Source organism: Perca flavescens, chromosome 4, assembly GCF_004354835.1.
Source record: "Perca flavescens isolate YP-PL-M2 chromosome 4, PFLA_1.0, whole genome shotgun sequence".
Classification (NCBI taxonomy): domain Eukaryota; kingdom Metazoa; phylum Chordata; class Actinopteri; order Perciformes; family Percidae; genus Perca; species Perca flavescens.
Genome location: NC_041334.1, coordinates 14,411,484 through 14,438,747, shown reverse-complemented (window position 1 = coordinate 14,438,747; position 27,264 = coordinate 14,411,484). Strand labels below are relative to the sequence as shown.

Below are 27,264 nucleotides of genomic sequence, written 5' to 3'. Positions count from 1 at the left end.
TGTTTGTGGCATCCAGGAGATGTTTTATCCAAACACAGTGCAACGTTGTGAGATTACAAGAATCAACTGGGCCTGCATGATTAAGTACGGATTATTCACAGTGTTGTACCTTACTGCTATTAAGTGTGGCAGTGGGGTAAAGGGCCAATGAAAGCTTGGCAAAAGATGGCTAAAATTCCATCTGTGTGTACACCATGCCAGCAGGCAGGCTTCCCATTATGGATTGACTGGCAATGATTGAAATCATAGCTCTAATGCGTTTCGTTATCTGTCAGAATAGTGTTGCAAGAGGCATGGGCATCAACAGGATCACTGTTCTGCTATTCAACGGAGATCCAGAAATACTGCCACTGTTATGAAAACAGTCTGGTGACTTGCCTTAACACTACACCGTTTATCTTTTTGCCCTTTCCCAAAAACATACAGTTGCCCTGTCAAAGGTGCGCTGCGAGCTGTCTGGCCTTGTCAGTCAATGCTAAGAGTATGGAAAAGGAAACAATGTATTGGATACAGATATAGAACAATCTTTCATTTCAAACTCATTTATCTCTTCTATTATGCTGATTTAAGGATTTTGACCTCAATGGAAGTAATCTATCCGGAGTACTTTATGCAGTGGCATTGTCATTCAGCTGGGAGATTCTTATCAGCCACATCACAAAGCCCCTGAGAACATAAGTCCTTCCTCCCTCTCTACCCATTCACCGACCTTCCAGTCACCGCCACAATCAGGCCTTTGTGGGCTCGGCTTCTCTGTCATCTCCCTGGTTCTGTTGATATGGGCCTCGTGCTGAGAGCGTGGTCTCCTCATACACAGCACCAAGCGCTGGCTAATTGAGCTTGTCAAACCAGAACCTGTTAGTGTGCTGATAAGAAGGTATTTGACCTCTTCGGAGGCCCCTGGTGGTTCCCTACAGAACATATTCTTGATAGGTCCTCTATCCACAAAAAGCAGCCAAAGCGTAGATTCCAAAAAGAATTTCTCTGTCAATACTTGATTTTTCATAGCCTTAGATCAAACTTGTGTCTGTTGACACTGTAACAGCGAGTTGCACATGTTAATCCAGCACACAGGCACCATATTGACAGCAAACGTGAGGGAAGTGTGGGGAGATTCTTATCATGCCCGCTAGATCGGACATTTAGAGTCTGATATCACTTATCATAGGCTGTTGATGCAGTTTAAGGAACAAGCCCATAACAATCACCACACAGGACTGCAAGAAAGACTTTCCTTATTCTTTAATCAACTGCTTATGTCTCTGGTTAAGGGAATTGGCAGAGGTCCACAAATCGAAGGTCTTGGATGGATGCCCTTCCCATCTCCTCATCAAACTTTCAAAGAGCGAAGCAAGACTAACCGTGTCTGTGCTTGTCCTCTTTTCTCATTGTCTGTGCCAGAGCTGCTGAAAAAGTTTTTGCACATAATTTTCCCCCATTTGTTATAATCTGTGTGGAGCAAGAGATGATCAGGGTTTAGGAAACCCGAACCATTAAGACACACATGTTACACAAATTATCTTTTATCCTGTCTGGCTTTCTTTTTTTTTGTGGAAACCAACCAATCTGGTATTGCAGCCAGGTTAAAACATGTAAAGATTTTTTGCACATGGCATTTCATCCAGGTCTGCTATGGATAGGGATTTTAGTTTGAGTGCAACTGACATGACCCCCACTAGCCTCCCTGGGATAATCCTGCTGCCTTCAGGAACTCAAGAGTAATCTGCCAGTCTCCCTTTTGCAAGCCCTCCCTCATTTCAAGCTGCCTCAACTTTTGTTATACCTTCACTTACATTTGGCAACCATCATTGCCATTAAACTGATTTAGTGTGTGCTTACAATATAGGTGAATGCATATGTGCGTTGAATAGTTCTGTCCTCCTCTGTTGTAAATTGCTGGTTTACTGTACAGAGGGCAGAAACAGATATAGTTGTGATGACTCAAATGACATGTCATTTTACGAGTAAATACAGGAGCTATCCCCAGAAGGTATCTATTCAACCATTATATTTTTACAATGACCTTTTCAGCACCTCAGCATTAACGTCAAAGATAATATGTGCCGTGCTGTATGGATATGTCAGATATGCAGTTCTGGAATGTGCCAAGGGGAAAGCTCTGCCTTCAGCCTAGGTAGGTTGCATTAAGGTTATGCATATGTGTGTGACATGTATGACTCGTGAGTTTTAGTCATACGACTAATCCTGTCTAACTGAGAATGATTGACATGTAGGCCTCACCAGAGACTCTCCACCACGTTATTAAGTATGAGTCTAAAAACCCCATCCAGCACGATTATTTCACGCAAATTAAGCAAAGAGCAGTTTCCTAAAAAGTTAGTGAATTAAACAACAGGTCTAAATATACTCTAGTTAAAACCACCAAGCTATTAGCAGTGGTGTGACAAAACAAACAATTCAAACTGTCAAGCCAGTTTACTACATGAAGTTAATCATTCAGGCTTTAACTGTAGAATAACTTCACAGCATCACATTAGGGCCAACGCTAATCGTTTTGTAGGCCTGGCAGAAAAAAAAAAAGAAAAATCCAAAATATACAGAAAAATAAACCGGTGCTTCCTCCCTCCGTCCCTCAAATCTCAGTTGGTGAGGTCCAGATTGCCAACACCTAGTAGAGCATGAAAGAACATTCCTACGCATTTACTCCTTTTGTAAATATTACTTCTTTAGTAAGGTATTAACACTTGCACCACCAGACACTTTAAGAGTAATGTAGCTGCCAGATCCAACGCCCAAGAGCATCTGTATCCTTTTGGGCCTTCAACATTACATTGTAAAAAATTACACACCCTACTTCCTCTGTAGTTTTATTATTCTGTGAAATAGAAACTGAATTAAAAAAAAACATTCATTTGCAATTCTATAAAGCCTTTGAAACTTTATTATGGCAAAGAAGTGTCTTCAGTAGTTGAGAATGATGTATTAGTCATGTCAGTGCTTTGTTTGTCTAAATCAATACTTGGAATTTGTTTGCAAGGAGCGTCCATGAAGAGAAATAACTGCACTGCACACAAAGCAGTATTCCTAGAGAGCAGCCATTTTGGGGCAAACCATCTGAACCAAGGGGAGAAGAGTTGGACTGAAGGAATATATTGGGCAAAACTAAGCCGTAGCAGAGTTGCCAAGGTAACAGAGGGCTTTGCCCATGTCCCATCCCCCCCCCGCCCCTGCCCCTGCCCCAGCATTGGCTCGATCCCTCTCTGTGTGAGCTGGGTACTTAATTTCACTGACCCCCTGGGTCTGGGCTGAACAGCCTCCATTGATTAGGACAAATGGAAGGGAGACCAGCCAGCCAAGCCCCTCCTTTATCAGGGTTAAGGATGTAGTCATCGAGGAGGAGAAGACGCAGAGCAGGCTGATGAATAGCTCAGGGATCCCTTGTTTTGGATGAATCAATGACATATTTAAAGGCTAATTAGTCAATCTATTCACTCATTATGAATTTGCTGGGGCCACCACCTCACTCTGCAGCCACTATTGGGCTTATCAATGTATCCCACCTTTAAATAGCAGCCACTAAAGCTTTCAGATGATTCTCCTCCCAGCAATACCAGCCTTTTTTAGGCGCAGGTGTAATGGTGCAAGGAAGTGGTTTTTTGTGTGTGTGTGTGTGTGTGTGTGTGTGTGTGTGTGTGTGTGTGTGTGTGTGATTGAATCCCTTGGTTGTACCTTTGAGTCTTGATATCAGGTGAAATCCTGTTTTGGTGGTTTAATGCTTCCTTGGCATGTCATGGCTTGAATGAGCTTAATATGCATCTGACAAGCGAGCCTGACTCAGTTCAGAGAATGTACCACTGCCTGAGTGTCACACGTTCACCTAGTTTTATTCAGAGCACTTTGCAAGTCTTTTTTTTGTTGTTGTTTTTTTTTTCCCACAAAAACTTATGCAGTCAGTAGAACATTTTAAAATGTGTCCTGTTGCCTAATGGCCATTGAAAGAACAGGACACAATAATACTATCCGTTGAGAAATAAGTTTCTTCTTTGTTTCATACTTAAATGAAGTGGTTTTAAAGTTAAGTGTGTGTGTGAGTGTGTGTGTGTGTGTGTGTGTGTGTGTGTGTGTGTGTGTGTGTGTGTGTGTGTGTGTGTGTGTGTGTGTGTGTGTGTGTGTGTGTGAGAAATAGGCGCATTACAGCTGTTGATTTTTTGTTCTCTTGTAGATCAGATAATAGATAATGCAATTCACACTCCGTGCTGCCTCATTAAATGCTTGTGGTCATAAGAATTGATATAATCTTTAACAAATACACTCCAGGGATAGATGGCTGGCGATATGAAATCCATCCTATGAACATGATACTCACAGTCCAGCTCATGGTACTGTCTATCATCTGTGCTTTGTTTGAGGTATGTGTGTGTGTGTGTGTGTGTGTTTGTGTCCTGTATGTGTGTGTGTGTGTGTGTGTGTGTGTGTGTGTGTTTTGTGTGTTTGTATATGTGCATTGGAGGGTTACACAGGGACAGTGACAGGATTCAGCACCTGCTGCTCCTTGCAATGCCACCCCCACTTCTCCCTTGCTTCCTCCCCTCTTACAGCCCTTTTCCTGTGACACCCCTCTTGTCCCTACTGACTGGACAACACGCAGCCCCTTTATGCCACCTGTCCATCAGCTAGACTGCACCTTAGGGAGCCTCTGTCACCGAACTCGGAGCTGCCGCTTGCTGCCTTTGTTTGGACTCTGGTAAAGTCCCCCCTCCTTCCCCCTCTCTCCCCTCTTTCTCTCTCACTCTGTCTTGCTCTCGGTGCTGTCCTTTACAAATACAGACACACAGAAAGACACACACATACAGACTAGTGATTGCCTCTGTCAGCTATTTCCTAGATCTGCCTCCAGGCACAAAAGACCCCCCCCCCCCCCGCACACACACATTACCAGCACCACCGCCACTAGTACCATCACCCCTCTCCCTGCTCGCCTCTTACCTGTATTGGATGCCAGCTACAGGGGCTGTTGTGCTGTGCAGAAAAGGCTGGCTGTTGAACCAGATAGGGCAGATTGAAATCAGTATGATATGATGATATTTTACAAATTCCGACAAGCTCCAAAACAGTGAGGCAACTTTAACAGGTTGTTTATTTCACGGACCGGGCAGCGTAATTCATCCCGTATTGCTTCTTATCTCTGCCAAGACAATTATGTGAATTCTAGACCAATCCACTGTATGTCTTCAGCAGGTCACTGAGGTTATTTCCTCTCCATTCGTCCCGCTTCTCTCCTTCCTCTACTTTTCCACCCCTTACCCTCCATCTCCACTCATCCTGCTTCTTCCACCCAGTCCCACTGTCATCAGCAGTCTGAGGCTATGATCAGGGCTGTAAGGTTCGGGTGTAGCCTGCGGAACGGAGGAGTGTGGAAGCTGCCTTACATCGCAATGGCTCCTGTTGCCCTAGCAACTAGCTGTCCTTGAGAAAAGGGCACATTTGGGGGTTTGGGAGGCCCAGGCACTGACAGCCCCAGTCAGAAGAGTTCACACACATTGATCTGTGTGTCTAGGAGAGGACAAACGGTACAGTAAACACAGTCCTGTGCAAACGCCTTCAAATAAATGTATGAACCATAGGCTTAGAGATCTGTAGTATAGAGTATGAGTGATGGGGAATGTATTTGACCGACTGTCCACAGGGGGGGAAATAAGATGCCTTTCAAGGGAAGAACTCATCATTGCACCCGCTGTACAATCTTGTAGGCGGGCGGGTGGTTCCAGGGGATGCTGTGCTATTCAGTGCATCCTGTGCAGCAGGTGATCAGTTCCCATGAGCCTGGGGGTGGGTGGAGGCTGCCCACATTCTTTTGTTTGCCTCAACAATGACAGCTTTACACTCTGACATGTGATCGCTCCTAAGTCTCATTTCCTACCTGATATAAATATGAAACAGTGTACGCCCATTCAGGCACTGCTGTTCATGAAAGGACAGGTGTATGTCCCCCCCCGCCCCCCTTCCCACCATGAGGAACATTGTAGCCCTACAAGCACAATAACACATGACAGTGAAAGTTCAGTGTCTCTGCTTTCAGCTTGCATGCAATAAGGCCAAGCTGCCTTTGTTTGGTGGAGAAGAACGTTTCAATGCAACAGTACAAACTCCCAGAAAGATAGCACATCACTGGGCTGATGGTGGATGGTGGGAGGTTAAACAGAGGCTGAGGCTGTTTTTGTGTAAACAGATTTCAGATCTTAAAACACAACATGCGATGCGATGTGGTTTAATCAAGCCATCCTAAATAAGGGCCGGAGGGCAATTAATTATTTATTGTTAAACAAAATTATTGAGCTGAATGAATTTGAATTAGGCTATTTTGTAACCATGCATAAATCTGGTAATTCCCACCCTCATGCAAGCAGCTACAGAATTTGACAGAATTAATTACCCCCTTCTGAGCACAGAGGCTCATTTGGTGGCCAGATTTTTACCAGAAGACCTCGCCATAATTTCATCTGATGTACCATTATCTGCATTACGTGACATTTTCCCAGCTCTGGTAATGATCGGTCATTACAAGTAATGGAATACAATGTGGCTAGTCCCAATGTGACGTGGATCCTGAAGGTTGACAAGCCATCTTAAATGCAGATTAATGGCGACAAAAAGAGACCTGCCTCCTGCCACACCCCAGCCATCTGCAGCCCAGTGTACCGAAGGGATCCACCAGCGAACCTGAGCGGACCCCCTACATCCTCTGGAGAGCAAGCTGTCAAATGATCTGCCTGCATGAAATGACCCTTTCCGCTTTATTCCCCACAACCGCCCACCCTCCAGCCTTGTTCATATTCCTACCCCGTGCGTGTATGTTGGCTCAGATGCCTGTAATTTCACCATTCCACGTTTGTGCCTCTTTTTTTTTTTTTTTTTTTTTTTTTAAAGTGGGGGGAAAAAAAGGCAGCGCAGTGAAAATTCCAGACGTTATTACTGTGCTGCATGCATGGCTCCAGTGATACTCTCCTTTCATCTCTGTTTCCTCCTCTATTGACAGATGGTAGTTATCAGACCGTATGGAAATACTGTGGTTAAGATAGTTTTCACTGACTTTTTTTTTTTCCCCTTTGGTATTTATGACCTGATGATCATCATGAGAGCGTTGTGGTCTCGAACAGAGGGCCACTCTGCCAGCGTTGTTTGAATCAAGAAACTAACGTTTGCCACATGGGAATGACGCACTATCTCCAGGCAGCCTGAGTGTTGGGGAAGTGGGGAAGTGCACTGGGTGTATACTACGTACTTCAGTGTACTATAACACACCAAAGTGCTGATATACGACTGAAGCAATTCATTGATTAGTCCTCTATCAACAATATCAAAACAATATCAAAAAATGCCATACGTACACCACTTCCAGCTTCTCAAAGGTGAAAATGTGCAGCTTTTCTCCGTTTTAAATCATGGTAAACTGAATCTCTTTGGGGTTTGGACTGTTGGTCGGACAAAAAAAGCTTGAAGACGTCATGTTGAGTTTTGGGAAACTGTGATGGGTATTTTTCTCTAATAACATTATTCAAAATGATTCGAAAAATAATTGTCAGAATAATTGATGATGGAAAATAGGCTACAATTTCACAGTATATCCATGCCCTGTTTCTCGTGCTCGTGCTATTCATGGCTAACGTTAAGGAGATAATGAAAAATAAGGTCAGTTATTGGGAAATTAATTTACACCAGTTGTTACGTGACTAATATTTCCCTTACAGAGTATTTCTAGCTGCTACTGACATTCTGAACAGTGCTGCCCGCTTCTTTTTGTCCTTGTAAATACCAAACCTTGTGCTGGTGAGCCTTGTGTATGTGCCACATATATGAGGTTAAGCCCCCGCTGTATGAGCTGAAATTGTCCTCTGGCTAGTAGCCAGATGGGGTTTATTAGCAGCTTTGTTCTTTATGGTTGCTGCTTATTTATGTGTTGATGTATATATGTATCGGAAGAAGATGGAATTAAATGAGCTCTGGGTATGTGTGTGTGTGTGTGTGTGTATGACATGAGTGTGTTTCGGGAGTGTGTCTCGTTTCTGTGCGTGCTTTGAGGCCGAGCCCTCTCGAAAGGGTCCTTCGCCCTCAGAGCTCATTTCCCAGGTGTCCCACATTTCCAGCTAATCTGCTGCTCACTTTGGCTCCTAATTTGTCTCCTCTTTGGGGGGGAGTGAGCACTGTGACAACTGCAGAGGAGATGCAGCTTAGAGCAAAAATGCTGAGAGACACCGAGGGAAAAGTCTCTTCCCAATCATCTCCCTGTCCTCCCATACCCCATGACACACCAGTCCCTTGCTGTACATGAGCACACCGTGATGCGCACCTTTGCACATATGTTTCTATATAAGATGGCTGGATCAGTAAGCATGTGTTTGAAGTGTTTGAGGCACTCAACGATCACATTCACACATTCTGGGTGAGTCTGTGAGTTGATTTTGGGCATTTTCCCCCTAACCTGAAGTCTGAGATTTGTCCCTAAAGTTAATGGAGGAAAAAATGGAACCTAATCATTAAAATAACTGGTCGCAATGTTTTTCCTTTCATTGGGTAAGACCATGAAAGTGCCTGTCCTTTTTTTAGTTACTTATTACAGTGATTTGGTATTGCAGTGGTGCTGCTCTCAATACTTAGTTATAAATGTTGAACATTTTCTAGAAAGTAACTCATTGAAATGACCCTGTGCTCTCCTTGAGTTTGAGAGTAGCCTGATTTACACCTTGTAGGTCATCAGTGGTCACCCTCACTCACTGGCACTGTCCTGGCTTATAGTGTGAGGAGCCACGCAGAGTCCCAGACCTGTTAATTGCACCAGACATGGAAACCTAGAGGGAGAAATTAATATCTCATTTGTGTGCCAGTGTGTGTGTGGGGTGAAGCAAATGCCAGTTGTCTAATAGCGTTCACACAAGCCTGATTGAATTAGACGGCAATGAGGACTGCGGTCCTAATTGAATTGCGGGCACCCTGTGTTGCAAACAGTGCTAGCTTGTGTTCCCCATGGAAGTGCTGAGGCGGGGGGGTGTGTGTGTGTGTGGGGGTGGGCTGGCTTGTCCTCCCTTACAGGAACAGACACACAACTCGTGGCTGCTCTCCTCTCGGTGGCCATGACTGCCGTTTCACAAGGTTATGCTCCACTTAGATGTGACCAGTTCAAAGGCTGACGGTCTGTAGTTGTGGTTGCAGGATGGTAGAGGTAATGAGAAAGCAACTGCAAAAGCTAACAGGTTGTCTTAATCTAATTTTTCTCCTCTAAAGGAACAGCGGTCTATCTTGTAAAAAGAAACACATCTCTTTACGATAGCCTCTGAACTATCCCTGCAGTGGTTCGTATAAATAGTTTTTTACAGGCGTCACCAAAGCAAATAGAGGCCCATACTTGTACACTGTAGCGGCCTCTTTGGTCACAATGGAATACAGGGAAATACCCAGCACACACACACACACACACACACACACACAATCCCTCTGATGCTGGCCATTTTCACCGCTTTCAGCACTTTTTCCTGCTGTGCTCACAAAACCTAGCACCTCTGATTTTTCCAGCTTCCAGCCTTTTCTCTTTCACACCCTGAACGTCACAAACACACAGCCACACACACACACAGCCACACACACACACACACACACACACACACGCACACACCTTGCCAGTCTTTGTCTCCCTTGTATCTTCTTTAATTGTGTGATCATTAAATAAAACAGTTTTGGGGGAGGGCAGATTCAATCCTAAAAAGATAGAACAGGGGGAAACAGGGAAGAGGCGACGGGAGGGGTGTGCTGTTGTTGCTGTAAAGTCCCATGCTGCTGGACAAAGAGTCGTCAGTCTCTGTCGGGTGGTGTGTAGATGAGAGATGGTGGGTGAAAGAGACTGGATGGGTTCTTTTTATGGTTTTATTTTCTTCCGTCTTTACCTCAAAAGGTGTGTAACCTAGAATCAGCCAGCTAATTGTCTGGTTGTGATCGCATAGTGTCCAACACTGCCCAGGCGGCCATGATGGAAATGTCAAATGCCCAGTCTTTGTTTGGCCTCTCTCTATGTGCTGTATGCGTGTGATTGCTGATTTTGTAAGAGGAGCCAGAATCACAGGGAGTGTTTCTAGTATCGCTGGTCACGTCGGCATCGCCACGGAAAACAACACTCCCTGCCTCTCTCTGTCCTTCTGCCTGGTAGTGTTTTTCTTCTCTCTGTTTGTGTGTTTCTCTCTTCTCTTCTCACACACATAAATAGTCACAAACCATCGCACATGCTTTGCAGGATTCAGATGCTTTCAGCTGCAGGTCTTGTCGTCAATGTGCTATAAATCTCTCCGGATGTAACATTCGGGAAACCTTTGAAACAACCAGCAAATTACCTGCTGTAAAAACTGATTAGCACCCGTTGCACAGCGACTTGCCTCTCAAAGCTCTCGCAGTACTATTTTTACACAGTGAGTCTCGCTAAACCTCTAATTAAAGCCTTTATGTCACTATATATTATTAAAAGTCATAAACACAGACAGACACAAGCAGCTGGGTGTTTGGAATGTATGTGTGTGTGGGTGGGGGGAGGTAATATTCAGATTGAGTTTTAAGTGGGAGATTAAAGTAATGTAATACTTGATTTTTAGACGATCAAACTACATAGGGAAACAAAACTATCTCATCCCGCTGGCAGAAGTTGTCTTTTTTTTCTTTTTTTCAAATATTAGATTTAAGAGTGAATGTGCCTGCTGTGTCTCTGGAACCAATTTGAGATGATCTGGACCTTTTGACACGACTACCACTAGATTGAGTCTGAAGTGTTTATAAATTCTCTTAAGCTTTTCTGTTTGGCCCTTTATTCTTGACTTATTGCCACATTTCATTGTTTGTCCCAGTTCCAACATCCACGTTCGCAGTCCCCCAGAGATCTGACAGCAAAACGTGCCATGTTTACTTGATGATATTTATGATATTAATAGCTGGGTGTCTGCTTTTTTGTTTTTAAGTGTAGAAAGCGGGAACAACAGAGGAGCTGTTGTCAATGAATATTCTTGCAGTAATTAACTCTTCTTGCCAGAAGGATATCTAAAGTTAGAGGAAACATCCCAAAAAAACGCATGTTGAGCAAGACTGCCAGGATGGTGATCAAACAGCTCAACAGCAGCAATCTGGGCAGGCAGGGAGGTAGGGAATTACAGCTCTGATCTGTTTTTTAATCACTGCTCTCCACGTCTCTGCTTCTCTACATCCGACACCAGACAACGTTGCAACTCTTAAAATCTGTCATCTGGGTATAAAGTGGAAATTCCCCAAATATTTCCCCAAAGTAATGACCGTGGCAGGGCAGAGAGGCATGCCAAGACACATAATACTGTGTCCTCTTGAACTGGATAGGATGGTTTTTTCAAATACTTTTTTCATAGATTTTTTTTTTTATGCTACATATTGCACCTTCTATGATCATGTTAAATAAAGTAATACAAATTAATTGAAAGATCCAGTGAAAATAGGACATTTCTGTAAACAATCTGTGACATTATTCCAGCATTCATCCTATGAAAAAAAAAACGAAGGAATAAAAAAACAATCAAATGTTTGTTTAATCAAATGTTACACCAAATGTTACACCAAACATTCACCTAAATATTTCACATTTGATTAATCGCGGTCTTCGCAATTAGCTAATCGCATTCTTTCAAATCGCGATTTTAATTTGAAAACAATTAATCATTCAGCCCTAGATTTGACCCTGTATACGATTGAACAATGTTTTAACAGCATGTTTTTTTTCACAAGGTGTAGTTAAGGTTGTCCAAATTTGGCAAGATATGGAGTAAACTATTCAACATTTTGACCTAAAAAAACATACATATTACTATTTCATGAATCTTTTTTTTTTTTTTTAACATCAAATGGAAATTAAATTGTGTCTTGTTTTTTCTTGTGGTGCGTGGTGCTAAAAAAATTGCATTACCCACCAGTGTGCCACCCAACAATTACCACAGCATATTTAAATACCCAACAATTACCACAGCATATTTAAATACAACCACTGTGGCAGCAAGGCATCATGGGGCTTTATAAGTGCTAATCAAATATATTCATTCATTTTGATTGCCATGCAGATTTTAAAGTCATTGTTCTGATTGCCGTGCACAGTCTGCATACTGTTGTAGCCCCTACATTCACTGTGTGCACAGTAATACGCTGAATTCTTTGGCTAAGAAACTCTTAAACACAGCCATTCCCTACCTCTCCCCCTCCCGTCTCTTTGTTCCCATCTTCCCTCTCTCCTGCCCCCCTTCACTTTCACTTTCCTTTAGTGTTGCTCCTCGGAGCGCCGCACTCCCATCGACCACCTCACTGTGCCGCAGAGGTTCAATCCCAATTCCCCACATAGCTGTTGCCTGGGCCTCATTCACAGGAGCCTGTTGACTGGCAGTGTGAATGTCTAGGCCTCATGTTTCGCTCTGTACCCAAAACCCTTTTCCCCCATCAATCATGGAAGAAGAAAAACATGTCAAAGCTAATACATAGTGAGGAGATCTTTACGATTACTTAGTTTTAGTTTAGTTTTTATTTTGGAGTAACTCTTTCTGCCACTGACGTTTGTGATAATATAACGCAAGATAACACACTGCGTTGTAACTTTAAGGCACACTGTTACGTTTTGCATGAATAGAAGTAACATTTAAAATGTGTTCTCATTTCAAAGCACACATTTGCTTAAATGTCATCTCTTTTGTTTTCTTGTGCTGAAATCAAAGATGTTTGACATAATGTGCATTTAATGAAAACAGCCTTTCTTTTAAGCAAACTGTAGTAGTGAAGCTGTTTTGGGTCTGTCTGCTCTCAAGCAATATGGTTTGGTCGATCACAGAGAGAGAGAGCTAGATCGGTCCATTGCTTTCTTAAAAAAACAAAAAAGTGTCTGCACAATTTTTGAATCACTGTTGTAATGGCAAGATTTATAAGGTGATGGCGCTGAGTAATGTACTTTGAGTTACAAGGGGGGAAACTAGCATTAATCCCTGGCCTGTAGGCTCTCTGAATACAGTGATGTGTCTGTCTAATATAAACATTGGGATTGGACCCGGACTAATTTGTGATTTGGCCCTCCTTTAAATGGGAGTTGCAGCTGCAGATGTTTCCATATTCCAGATGCTACAGTTGAGTTGTAATTGCCTGTACAGCCTCAGAATGAAATAGAGTCTGTATTTGTATTAAAACTGCAGTCCTGTTATGGTAAGTTTTTAGAAATATACAGTACAGAAAATGGGGGGTGGGTGACTGTTCCCATGGCAAGTGAAACAAATGGTCAAAATCAGTTTTAACTGTAGTCTTTGAAAAATATTTCTTTGAACCTACCAGGCTTTAACTCGAAAATGAGAGAGAAGGAGAAGAACCATGCATTGCTATATTTAGTTTCCTTTCATCGGACTCAGTACATTCTATTGCCTTTTACACTGTTACTAAAGAAAAACAACAGCACTGACAGACCTGAGGGGTTTTAACTTCAGATATCCCGTGTGTCCCGTGTGTGAATTTTTCATGTTACTGTACATCCGACATCCTCTGTCTCAACACCTCTGTATTTTCTTCTTTATCGGTGGAGCAGGTGGGAGCTGGATTACCTCAAGCCAAACCGTAGCTGCTTTGGCCCCAGATATATATATTTTTTAGCAGCAAAGGTTTAGGTGGTATGTGACTCAGGAGAGGATAAGGGGATTTCACAGACAGCTAAGTTAGTTTGTTTATCGCTGCAATGACTGATGCTTATGGCAACGCACAAACAGATTCACCCCATGTACAGCCTGCGATTTACCCGCACAGCACACAGGCAGATGCACAAACACCGAATTTAACGGCAGCTGCGGTGTGCGAGTTCATCATCGTCTCTATCATGAATGTAACTTTCCTCCCAGGTTTCCACAGAGAGGCCCTTAAAAGAGCTCTTAACAGAAAGCATGGGCACTTGGGAGATTTCTCAGGCAAATAGATCATGGTGAATAATTCAAAGCAAACTTACAACGTGTTGCAATGTTGCCATATCTGCAGAGAGTTGCCTCACATGCAAGACTTCACTGGTGTGTATTTATATGTCGGGTTGCGCTAATTTATATTTACATGTTGGACTCGTGGTCTGTGTTGTGTTGTTTTGAATTCTGGTCACTTGATTCTTCTCTTGTAATGCTACTACATTTAATCTGCTGCCTATTGTAAGGTTAACACACCTTCAGTGCAGAAAAGATAGATAACAATTATTAATGTATTAGTTGATTGACCGAGGGTTAAACAGAACATTTCTCAGTTGCATAAATTCAATATCTTTGGGTTTTCCAAAAACAAGAAACGTGTCTGACACACGTGGTGACGTGTCTAAAAAAAAAAACTTTTTTATTTAATTTGGGTTCTGACTAATTGTGATAAAACATTTCTGACATGTTCTGAATTAAATGATTAAGTGATTAATAAAAAAAAAAGACATTGTATTTTAGACTCAATTGCCATGCTGCTATCACAGTATGAGTGTTTTTCATACAAGAAAATGAATTTACATTCTCTGTGCTATTTGAAATTAAAGTGGCTTTGTATTCTAAACGCACCCTCCACTGTCTTTCAGCCTGTCCGTCTGGATTTTTCAAGCCGACTCAAAAAGATGAGCCTTGTATGCAGTGTCCCATCAACAGCCGTACCACCAATGAAGGCGCCATGAACTGCGTTTGCCGCAACGGATACTACCGCACCGACTCCGATCCTCTCCAGATGCCGTGCACAAGTACGTATATAGTTCCGAGGTTGTTATATGTGAACTTTAACTTGCATTCTGCACAAACACACAAAGCATACACAGACATGAATACATACCCCCCAAAGTCTTTGATTTCAAATGTGAAATCTTTGACACATACACATTTCACACCCGCAAGCAGAAGAGCCCAGGGAGCAAAGGACAGTGGTAGTCTGTGTAACTCCAAACAGAGAAACCCTGTCAGAGCTGTCCCTCACACGAACACGACGCTGACATGCCCATAGTGTGGCTGTCCACAGATCTGACCCGACAAACAACGCTCGGCTGCCCCTCCTCAACATCACACAGCCCGTACTCCAAGCCAGACCAGAGGTTACTGGGCCGGGGCGCGCAGCTTTGTGAAGGGGCAGGCACGGAGAATGAGCCGAGGCGAGACTCTCTCTTGTCATGCCAATGAAGCTGTTTGAATTTGAATTTGAATTTGAGGCTGACACCGAGGTTGCGAGAGACAGGAAGAGGCGGAAGGATAGACCAAAGCAAAAGTGAGTGAGGGAGGGGTAAAGTGTGAGGGAAGGGAATGAACAAGGAGAGGCAATTTGAGCGAGATTGAGAAGGGGTTGTGTGCATGTGAGAAAGACAGAGAATCAGTGCATAGAGTGTGGTCTAACTAAAACAAAACTGGGGTGAGTGAGAAAAAAAAAAAAAAGCTTGTTTCAACGTTGCGGTAGTGTTTTTTTTTTTTTCCTCACTCTCGCTCTCCCTCTCTGCCTGTTGAAAGGGACAGAGGAGGGAAAATATTTGATGGTCTCCAACAAAGAAGATTTGCATAAGCCCAGCTCTGGGAGTCGAGCAGCTGTTGTGAATGAGAAAGCGGCAGCGTCACATCACCCGTATAAAGCGCAGCAGGGCCCGACCTGATTAAAGCGAGGGAATGGGACCATCAGAACGGCCCGCCAGCTAACGGGGGGGGTGGATGGGTATTAGTCCCCCCCCCTCCACCAGGAAGGAGATGCCAAGGAGGAGTTATGTTTCCATGTATGAGAGACACCAAGAAGGGCACTCCAACGGGCTTCCTTCCAGAGCCGGAGATCTGCTAATTGATGCCAATTAAAAGGAGGTTAAATAATGTAAGAAGTGATCGATTCAGATTTAGGATGTTGTGGGCGGGGTGGAGCGGTTTAACTCATTAGTCCTGAAGGGTACGACTTCCATAATTAGGTGCACATGGCTGTAAAAGATAAACAGTTCTCATTGTTTGTTTGTTTGGCCTGTCAGTCAACATGTAGCAACATGTGGAAAGTTTCCACCCTGTAATGCCTGGCTGCTAAGAATGTCTCAACGGGAGAAACAGTAGGTTTCTCTCTCCACTGCAGTAACTCTATACGATGCTCCATGAGAAACTTGTCAAGAATAGATGTTAAGAAAACACTTGACAGAGTGGACACCAGCGTGGAAAATGAGAGAGTGTAAATGGGCTTCCCGAGGGAAGAGGTGCTGCCAGCTTGGAACGCAGTCAGCTCAGACATCTATACGACGCTATAGTATCTCAGTGAGCTTGTGGATTTTTCTCTTGTCCTGTGTTATTTAAGTACAGTTGGTAATTATGCCCTCTGCGCCATCAGGCACACAACGCTGCTTCCATCACAAAATTAGAACAATGCTGTGGAATATAGTCCTTGCAGTCGTGGCTCATATGAGTAACAACCATTTTTGTCATATGTTTTTCCTATCTTTCCTTTTTTTTCATATTTTTAGCAAAACATTCCAAAGACACAATGCTACTTTAAATGGAATTTAGATCATTTACATAATTTACCAATCTTTACAATAGATTGTAACTCTTAACACTGTTTTCGGGCCTTTTTGTCCATTTAGCAAGACATCTTACAGCAGCTATTGTCAAAGAATGTTATTAACAATGGATCACATGACTGTGACTATGTGAATGGGGTCACTTGTAGTGACAAACTCTGCAGTGGACCAATGGACACAACGTATTGATCAAAAGAGCTTACTTCCCAAAGTACCTGTGTATGGATTAAATTGCATAATCTCTCTCTTCCATTTCCCAGCTGTCCCCTCAGCTCCACAGACTGTTATCTCCAGCGTGAATGAAACCTCTGTGATGCTGGAGTGGATGCCTCCCCGGGATTCGGGGGGCCGCGAGGACGTAGTCTTCAACATCATCTGCAAGAGCTGCGGCGGAGGCCGGGGAGGCTGCACCCGCTGCGGGGACAACGTTCAGTTTTTGCCCCGTCAGCTGGGCCTGACAGAACCCCGGGTCTACATCAGTGACCTGTTGGCCCACACGCAGTACACGTTTGAGGTGCAGGCTGTCAACGGGGTGTCAGATCAGAGCCCCTACTCCCCTCAGTACGCCTCCGTCAACATTACCACTAACCAGGCTGGTAAGTGGGCCCATCTGTCTTTTTCTACACTTTATATTCCCTATGTGGTTCTCTCTTCTCTTCTCTTCTCTTCTCTTCTCTTCTCTTCTCTCCTCTTCTCTCCTCCCCATCTTTTTTGTTTTTTCAATGTCGATATCCGTGTTGCTCTTCTGGCGCTCATGCCCTGTACAGTACCTCTTCATCACACTCTTTCCTCTACAAGCACATAATGCACAGTGCATAGACCTCCACTAACTCAGTTCCTTCCCTCTCCTGTATGGTGATGTATGCAGATGAAGGGCTCTAAAATGGGAAGAAGAGTGCCGTTGATGATGTGACAGACAGAGTGTGTTGGCCTACTGGTCTTTACAGTGTGACCTGTGTGTGCCATGTTTTTTAAACTATGGAGCTGAGAGCAGGCTAGGTACTGTCTCTCCACTTCATCTACTGTTCAGTGACTACAGCTCTATTTTTATCCACCTACTTTTTTGGAGTGCTACATTAAAGCAAATTAATAATACATAGTATATGCATAATATATTGTAAGCACAGTATATAGGTATATACACACAATAGTATAAGATAGGGATGGGGGAGGGAATCGATACAGCATAGTAGGGGTGCACGATTCAGAAAAATGTTCAATATCGATTCAAAAAACGATTCACAGTATGTAAATGTAGTTACTTTTCCCATGTGATTACAGTAGACATAGAATAAAAAAATATATATGAATCGATTTTTGGAATTCTGTGAATCGATTTTGAATTGGTAGAGCTTGAATATGAATGTGAATTTTTTGCACACCCCTATAGCATAGTATTGCAATATTTTCCGTGGCAACACTGTATCGATACACAGACACAAAGTATTGACCTTTTATTATATAAATTGCACATGAGAATAAAATGTTTTGGTACTGGAATAATAAGATCATCTGTAAAATAATGAAAAATAAAACAGATGTTGACAAAGGTTTCCTTTAGGGACATAATTTGATGATGGAAAAAAGGTAATACATTACAATATATTGCAGAATATTATAATCTGTTTAAAATCTCAATAATATCGTATCGGGACATAAGCATCGTGATAATATCATATTGTGGGGCCTCTGGTGATTCCCACCCTTAGTATGAGCTACCTTGTAAAGTAAAGTAAAACAATACTTCAAAGAAGCCAGTATTCCAGTCAGTTGTGAGGCCTAATGAAAAACAGGTTTCCATGGTGACTGGGGTAACTTTTTAATCTGCAGGATCTTCTAGAAAGATACCTCAAAATCTCATTCAATATCTATCCTGCAGCTATCGGAGCTTTGCATGCTTTCCGCTGTGTGGTTGCAGTTGAAGTTGGCCGCATCTCTAATTATTTCACAGAGGCAGCAGCATTGATTTGCTCTTTAATTGTCTCTCTCTGAAACGCATCATTTGGTGTGCCAAGCTTTTCTCCCCCAAGCACTGATGAGAGGGGGGCGGGAAATACAGGCCGGGCCTTATCTTTGCACTGGCTTTGCATCCCATTAGCAACATACATAAGTGCCTGTCATCTCTCATCATCCATTCCTATGCACTGAGGGGGCCGTCTGCTATGACTGAGCTACCTAAAGCACTGTGTTACTGTGCTTTTATTACAGCCGACATATTGGGTTTTGTTTAACTTCACTCTCACTCTCTCATTACTTTCCTCTGGAATTCCCAGATGTCCAGATGCCTGCATGGAAGCAGTCAAATAGCAAGTTGAATGACCACATTTAAGAAGAGATTTCTACACAATTGACCCATTGAAGCAAACTTCGGTGTTTGTGGAAATCTGTTTGTGTCAAAAGCTCCATAAAGTACTCAGTTACAATTCTGAAACTCCAAGTCAAACTAAAATGGAGGCCTTTATTCAAACGGCGAACCTCTTTCTATTGTCTGTTTTAATTTGAGTCACTGGTGTGGTGGGTTAATGAGGGCCTGTGAGTGCAGTTAAGCGTTGTAATGAGGCCCCTGCCCCACTCTTTCTCACCGGGCCACAATAAGTCTGCCACCCCAACTCTTGGCTTCTCTGCTTCCCGTGCCGTGGGGTCCTGGCGGAAATTGGGGGGCTCTGCGCCCTCTCCGCTAAAGTGCCCGTCACTTTGGATTAGGCAGCAAGAGCTCCCGTCAGAGGGAGCTGTGAAAAGAACTCAACTCTTGCTTGCTCCCCCACTCCACCCTCCCAACTTCCCCCATCACTCTGCAAACCAGGCTCACCCCTGGGACTCGGGATTGCAGTTTTGCGGTGCAACACTACGGGGCTTGGGTCACAGGGACCAGGAGCCCATAATTGCATCTGCTTTGTGAGGCTTGGAGGTTACATAAACATCGTGTCACCCCTAATTACCTCAGGCAGTTCTGTGCCTCTCTTTTACACTCAGAATGAGTTAGGTGAGGAAAAACAAACAAAAAAAAATAGTGTATGATATTTTGTGTGTTAATCAGTCCCTCGGTAAGCTTGCATTGGGCCAGAGGCTGAAGCCTTCTATGAAAGAAAGAATAAATAATTAAATGGAAAGTAAGTGGCGTGAACATGTGTCCTATTTCTTGTGTAGATGGCTGTCCTCAGCTATGACTTGTTGGTGTAAAGTGCAGGGGAGGAGAGGAGTGTGAGATGTGAGCAAAACGTTTCACTCACCATACCCAATCAAGCACCCACCACACTCTATTACCCACAGGGCATATCCTCCCACTTCGTAGGTGGTTGGTGACAGTTCCTCTGCGATAAAGGACGTGATTGCCCTGGAAAGTGTAGCGCTTGATTACACACTGTAATGCCACACAAAAAGGAGATGCCGTGCTGAATGGAGCATGAGCCCCTTTTATAAGCATATGACTAATTCCCCAAAACTTATTGTATTGAATACGCAGAAGCCTTGAAATGCCCTCCAAGCGTTTTTATAATAATGAGTCACAAGTAAGCCATCTACTTTGGCTTCGAGCTGTCTATAAAATGTTACTCTTTGGATGGCATTAAATGAACGGAGGGAGTGAGACAGAGAGCTGCAAATCAGGGGCTTTCTGTCAGGGACTGAAGGTGAAAACCATAGGGTGTGTAGTGACGACTATGCTTTCATGCACCTTAATATTACACTATTATTCCAATTATGATTGGAATGTGTGAATCTATTAGGAGCATCTGCCATAAAAGGTGCAATTTAAGAGTAAACTTGTGCGCTGACATAGATATCTTAGGGTGTGTGAGCACAAAAGGAGTTTAAAAGGGATCCATTTTGATGTACATGTTGGTCACCCTTGGGCTGACACGTCTGTATGCTCACGGTTGTCTCATTGTCATGAGAGTTTGTTCACTCTGTAAATAAAGCTGCATTTGATTTGAATTCGTCGGACTGGTCGTCATCTTTGAAGTCTCCCAACATCATTTCTGAGACATCACCTGATATCAAACAGGTTTTTGGATTTGTGCAAATATCACAATGCCGACCTTTTCAAAAAGTTGTTTCAAGTAATGAAAGAGGAAGGCTGTGTTCGCACGGTCCAACAAGTCCACCACCGCTTCTACTTGTCCATATTTTTATATGATAAACAACATAGTACGTGAATCAGAGTATCCCTGGCTGCATGTAAACTAGTAAACCGCTTAGTAGGAATATTGTCTTTTTCAGAATAAGTGCAAAACCTGTCTGACAGGTGAAAGGGTGGTGACTAGAGATGTTCCGATACCAGTATCGGTATCGGCTCCGATACTGCCTAAAACGCTGGTATCGGTATCGGGAAGTACTGGAGTTAATGCACCGATCCAATACCACGTAATAAAGCCCTAAAGAAAATCTATGTTAAAATAGATTATTTATGTTCTTTTTCTGTTATAACTGACTAAATGAATAAAAGAAAGTTCTGTGGCGTTCATGGTTTGTGTTTGTTCATGTTTCACAAAGATAGAAATAATATCACATCCATACAGGGATAGTAGTATACAGCTGTTAAAACATAATCAAATATATGACACACTGGTATCGGATCGGTACTCGGTATCGGGCGATACACAAGTTCAGGTATCGGAATCGGTATCGGGAAGCAAAAAATGGTATCGGGCCATCTCTAGTGGTGACACAAAACCACTGTCATAGCTGTACTGTATGGTAACACTATGGGGGGGCGAGTTTAAATGTATTATTGCACTGACGCATTACAAATTTTATTAAATTCATATTAAATCAACAGCAGTATAAAATAAAAATAAATAAAAAATAAAATTAAAATACAATTACGCCAATATAAAGAAATCCCCTGCTTTTACTTGCTGGATACACTAACACAGGCTTTTCCGGTGTTCAGCCGAAATCTGTGACCAGTGTGCTCTGTAGCGCCGTCTACCTGCCGTAAATCATTTTGTGGCTTTGCAGACCTGGGCAGAGGTATTAATAAAAACTATATAAAAATAGCGTTCTTTTCACTGTTATGCTACGTTTACACGTGGCCGGCTATTTTCATAAACGGACATTTCAACCTCTCTGTTTTCAAAAATAGCATCGTGCACAGCTGTCAGTTTTCAGAAAAGTGTTCGTTTACATGTACCATGTATAAATGCTGTCAATGCCATAAAGAGCATGCCAAACCTGTAGGTGGCAGTGTAACAGCAAGCTCCAGTCCACGTTAGCCAATCAGAATCCCGAAAATAGCAACAACAGCAACGAATCACTTCCTCTCTCTTCTCTTCCTCACTTCCTCAGCTGCCTAAACCTCCGTTTGTCTCAGTTTACATGCAAACGTGCAAACGAAGTTTTCCAAAATCTCCACTCTGGCCGGAGTTTTTAGAAAGAATCATTTTCAGAAGCGAATTCTCCGTTTGCGTGTAAAACGAAGGGCACAAACGAAGGGAAACGTCTCAGTTTTTCAGAATAACCATGTACGTGTAAACGGGGTATTAGTCTTGATTGCTGTTACAGGTCATTTATGATCATCAGATGGAACATTACACAGCTTCAGAAACATTTAAAAGTCACATATAGTTACTTTTTAAGTCAGGTTATATAAACAAAAGAACATAGGCTTGTTTAAGTTGTGTACTCGTGTTGCATTTTAATGTGCCGATGTGTTATGTTATTTTGGTGATGTTCTGTTTGTGATGTTGGTGCAGATCACCTCTCACACACATCTCAATCAGAAAGAGTGAAAACAGGTGTGCACCGTTAGGCCCTCTGCCCTTTAGATGACGTGGCGTCACTACATTACTTTGCAGCTTAGAAACTGCTGGCAAGGTGACTGACTGGTTAGTGAGACTATTGTATAGTAACAGTTAGTTCACAGGTTTCAGTGTGTTCACTGAAATAACCCTCTGGGCTTGAAGAAGACACTGAAGTGCCTACATCATCTGAGAGCACACATTTACCCTTTGAAACCACTCTACCATTTCAGACCAATTCCCACTTGTCCCCCTCCTTTCCCACCTTTTCTAGTTGGCCTATATTCATTATTATTGTATGAAGTGAAAATTGTTTCTGAAACCACATTCCCACCCTGAAGTTTAATCAAACGTTTCTGACAGTTGAGTGGCAGTATGTCATTTTGTCATAATAGACTTTACAGTACTACTTCCTGCCATTTTGTCTTCACACAGTCCGAAACACATAGACACTAGGGGTCGGAATCACCAGAGCCCTCACGATACGATATCGCCACGATACTTATGTCACAATACGATATTATTGCGATTTTAAAGATATTGCAATATTCTGCGATATATTGCAATTTATTACCTTTGTTCCAACTTCAAATTTTTCCCAATTCTTTTCTGTTTTATCTAAAAAGAAAAAAAATCTCTGTTTGTTTATCTCACTTCAATTTTATTGCTGCAAAATGGGATTGTCAAGCCGACAAACTGACCAAAACATGATACTAGATCAATACTCGGCGTGTGTGTATCGATACAGTATTCAAATCAAATCAAAATAACTTTGTTTGTGGTCAGGCACATTCAAACACAACATACAACAATACATAGTCCGTATTAATCACACCAGAGAATAAATAAATGCTGAATACTAAAATACTAAAAGAAACTTAAAAACCCTGAGGGTAGGAGTAGAGGGGTGGGTAGGGAGAATAGGTCGAAGTCTGGATTGAACGATGGGGGGTGGTTATTGTTTGTTCAACAGTCTGATGGATGCTGGCACAACGGTGGACATGGCTTTTTTGGATCGTAGGGGAAGGGAACGGAATCTCCTCCCTGAAGGTAACAGATGGTACTGGTTATTGAGATTATGGGTGGGGTCCGATATGATGAGTTTACTTTTCCTGATGGCCTGTTTATCAAATATGGTTGTGAGAGTGGTCTGGGGTTGTCCAATGATCTTCCCGCTCATCTTTATGATTCTGTTGAGGGGACATTTGTTCAACTCAGTCAGGGAACCAAACCATGCCAACAAGTTAAACGAATATATATATATATATATACATACATATACATATATATACATATATTCCACAGAAATAATGTGATACTATGCTGTATCGAGTTTTTTTTCCCCACCCCTAATAGGCAGGCTACAAACACACACAAGAACACACACAGTATATATTCTTAAGTATCCACATATTGCACACACACACACTTCAGCAAGTGTTTGATTTCCGCATGGGGTTGCACCAGCTATTCATAAATCCATTACTGAGTTTAAACGTATATATATTATCAGTGTACTTAACTGCATACAGTTAAGTACATGGATAAATGTGTGTTCCAAGTAGTAGTCATCATAAGTTGGTTCAGTTAGATATGTTACTCTTACACCTGGCAGTTACGGAGTGTAAATATATACTAAAAACTAATCTCTACATAAGAACCAATTTGGGTGGTGCAACCTGTTTTAATTTGGCCATTCGTAAAACAATTAATAAACACTAATGATGGAACAAGCTAAGCATGAACTTACGAACAGTCTCCACGTCCACCTGTGTATATAGATGATGTGGTTCCCAAACACATAATAGCTAACTAATAATGTGACTGCCAGTTATTTGCTATCTTAACTGTAGAGCTGCTGTATCATCAGTTTCAGTACATAGAAGGCAGATTGTCTCCAACCTGAATGCAAACTATCAGTATTCTATGAGAGAATTCAGCATTGCACAACAGATGAATTCGATCTCCATATACTCTGTGTGTATGCTGTATTGGTTTGTATAGTGGTTGGGTATATTAGATTCCAGAGGACATATTTGTTTAGGCATTTCATTAACTCAAGGTGAGCCTGCTAATGTTATCGAGAAGCAGAGGGACTGAATGGGTTCCTTATCAGGTGAACTGGCTGATTGTGGAAGTGAACCACATTATTCCAAGTGTGTGTGTTGTAATCAGGTGCAGCCTTTTCATTATGGTCCAGTGAAGATTTATGACTTAATTATTGTCCAAATTGCCCAGGTCCACTGTAACCAGGCTACCAGGGTCTTTGCCGCTCCACTGGGCCGTGGTGTGAAAAGCCATGGTGCAGAGCCAGGTGGGACTGCCAGAACGTGTTAATGCAGCAGCCAGCCAAATGTTGCTACTACACTGTTGACTTTAGGACGGTGTCACCAGTGAAAAAACTACAGATTATATGTGGGGCATTGGCACATTCATGGCAATGATTGATAGATTATCTGCCTTTACCTCGTGCAGGGTCATTTTGATGTATGTGACTTATTGTTACAGAACTAGAATAGAGCTAGTTCATTGTGTGCTCTATTAGAAACTGCTAGAGATTTCTTTTTTTCACAGTTTCTTACATGCAGCTATTATATATCATTATAGGTACAGTTCTGGTATATAAAAGACCAATAATTCCATTTAAAACTAGTACATTCTCTTATTGCATGAAGTCATTAGCATGTAAAGGATAATTATGGCAAAGTTTACATTTTACTTTTAGTAAGTATATATCTCGACAGGCTCCTAACACACACACACACACACACACACACACACACACACACACACACACACACACACACACACACATATACATACATACATACATACACACACATTGAAAATAAAACAAGGCAGCAAAATGCAGCTATGAATGCATGAGAGCGATACAGAGACGTGGGCTGAACGATAAAGAGGTTGAGAGACAGAGAGTCAGACAGGGACCACCAGTATACATGGCGTGCTGTGTGACAGTGACAGAAGGTGTTAAGAAGGGCACATATGGTGGGTGCCAGTAGGTCAGCCAGGCAGACAGACAGGAGGCCTCAGCGTGCACCTGGAGCCCACTACTGACAGAGCCTTGAGAGAAGGCTGTGCTGGTAGTCAGCCAGCCAGCCAGCCACACATACACCGCATTTATACTACTGTTGATACCGAGCAACCTGTTTGCAAAGACGGACTCGAGACGAGCACAACAGCAGAGAGAGCGAGATAAGCTTAGCGATAAAGTGTGTGGTAAGCAGCCTGCAGGGTTGGCAGTGCGTTTCATCAGATGACTTTAAATAACCTATGCATGCAATATGAATTTAATTATGACTCCCCAGAAGAGAATTAGCGCACGGATTGTCGAAATTAGTTAACTAATTGATCTTGTTCATAAATCATTCAGTAGCCAATGTTTTTTTTGTTTTTTTTTCTGGGTACATTATATGGATCTCTTCCTTCAGGATGTGATCTGCAGGATTAAGCCTGTGCAGGGAAGAGAGGAATAGAGTATGCACATTGCCTGCATACAAATCTAGGTTAAAAGGCCATGATCTTTTGGCCCAGTGGGCTGTAAACAGGGAACATCATGTGAATATAATGTATTATTGTTAAGTGCACTAGTTGTAAATGCCTGAATAATTGACCATGCTTTAATGCAGTCATTTATTTACTCTTTACATGCAAGAGCATGACGATGGTTATAATAAAAATAAATTAAAAAAATAAAGGTGATGAAACAAAAAGGGGTCATAACCCAATCAGCACCGTGGTTTTGAATTTATTGATTTTTATATAAACTTTATGGAGTTAACTTCACCAATTAAGAAAATGGATCTGTGATAAACAAAATGGCACTCCCCTTTCTGTCTCATTAAACCTTTCTCCTCTCTCTTTTCTTTCTCTTTGCCAAACAGACTCTGAAGTTCAACTTCCAGTGGTGACATATAGATTACGTATTCCTTTTAAGGCGGATGCAAAACAGGAGTGCCATTGACTGGAGTTTTCTGGTTTGAACTCGTCAACATCCTACTCGGATGTCGCTAATGCCTCTCATTTTTTTTATGTGGCCTCGATTCACTCACATAGATCATGCGATCTGCATCCACCCTTATCCTCTCAGAGGTTTAATGTGTAAATTGGGGTCAGGAACTTTATAAGAGGAGATGATCTTTTTATAATCCTTGCTATTGTGTGCCAGTCAGTGCAGCAACCTCACAGTGTGTGTAGATAAGCATGACTTCAACGTTAAGTCAGACGTCATCGCTGTGCATTAAAATGGAACTGGAGCAGATGTGCTACATGTAATTTACATGCCTTGTTTATGTTGGAAAAATGTTACATGGTAAATGTTTGCAGCTGCTCGACACCAATAGTAGGATGTGGTCGGACTGCCTCCCAGATATGGTTCTTTGTTGTTTTGTTTGTTGTGAATGAGCATAAATCAGCAACCCCACAGCAACTGTTCACATTAGAAGATTTGAGATGTACCTTTTATAGAGTTACTAAATGAAGGACACGCCATACTCTTTATCTAGTAGCATATATTCTGGTTCATTTAGTTGCAATGGCTATTGTTGTGTCAACATGGACTGAATCATGTCGATCCACATAACACCTTTTTGAAACCGCTTTTAAGCTCTGTTCTGCTCATGTCAGCATACTACCATTTTGCTCTTCGAAGAAAGCTATTAACTCGATAAAACAAAACATTTTTGCATGCCACTGACCAAATCAGAGTATAAAGAAAGCTGTAGCCCACACTCGCTTTTTCCAACATTGTAAAATATTGACATGCATTCAGTGATTTGTGGAGTTTTTCTCCTAGCAGATGCCAGTTTGGAAGTTGTTTAAATGCAGAAAAACAGCTTCCTGATTAAGTCCAGTTTCCCCCAGAGCTGTGTGACTCAAAATCCTCATTCCACATCGCTGTGGCAAACAGCTCAAACATTGTGTCTGTTCAGCCCAAATCGCCCCGAGACTAAAAGACCACAGCCGATCTGTGTGTCTTTGTAAACACAGACTTTT

The 27,264-nt window shown here is 42.4% G+C and overlaps 1 protein-coding gene across 4 annotated transcripts in view; it reads left to right on the top strand.

Moving 5' to 3' along the window:
* Positions 1 to 27,264, top strand: part of ephb2b (eph receptor B2b) — a 133,060-nt gene that overhangs the window by 76,800 nt on the left and 28,996 nt on the right. For all 4 annotated transcript variants that reach the window (XM_028575388.1, XM_028575386.1, XM_028575387.1 and 1 more), the window contains exons 4-5: positions 14,570 to 14,725; positions 16,771 to 17,106. In XM_028575388.1, coding sequence (XP_028431189.1) covers positions 14,570 to 14,725; positions 16,771 to 17,106 — 492 coding nt within the window. The remainder of the gene's footprint in view (positions 1 to 14,569; positions 14,726 to 16,770; positions 17,107 to 27,264) is intronic.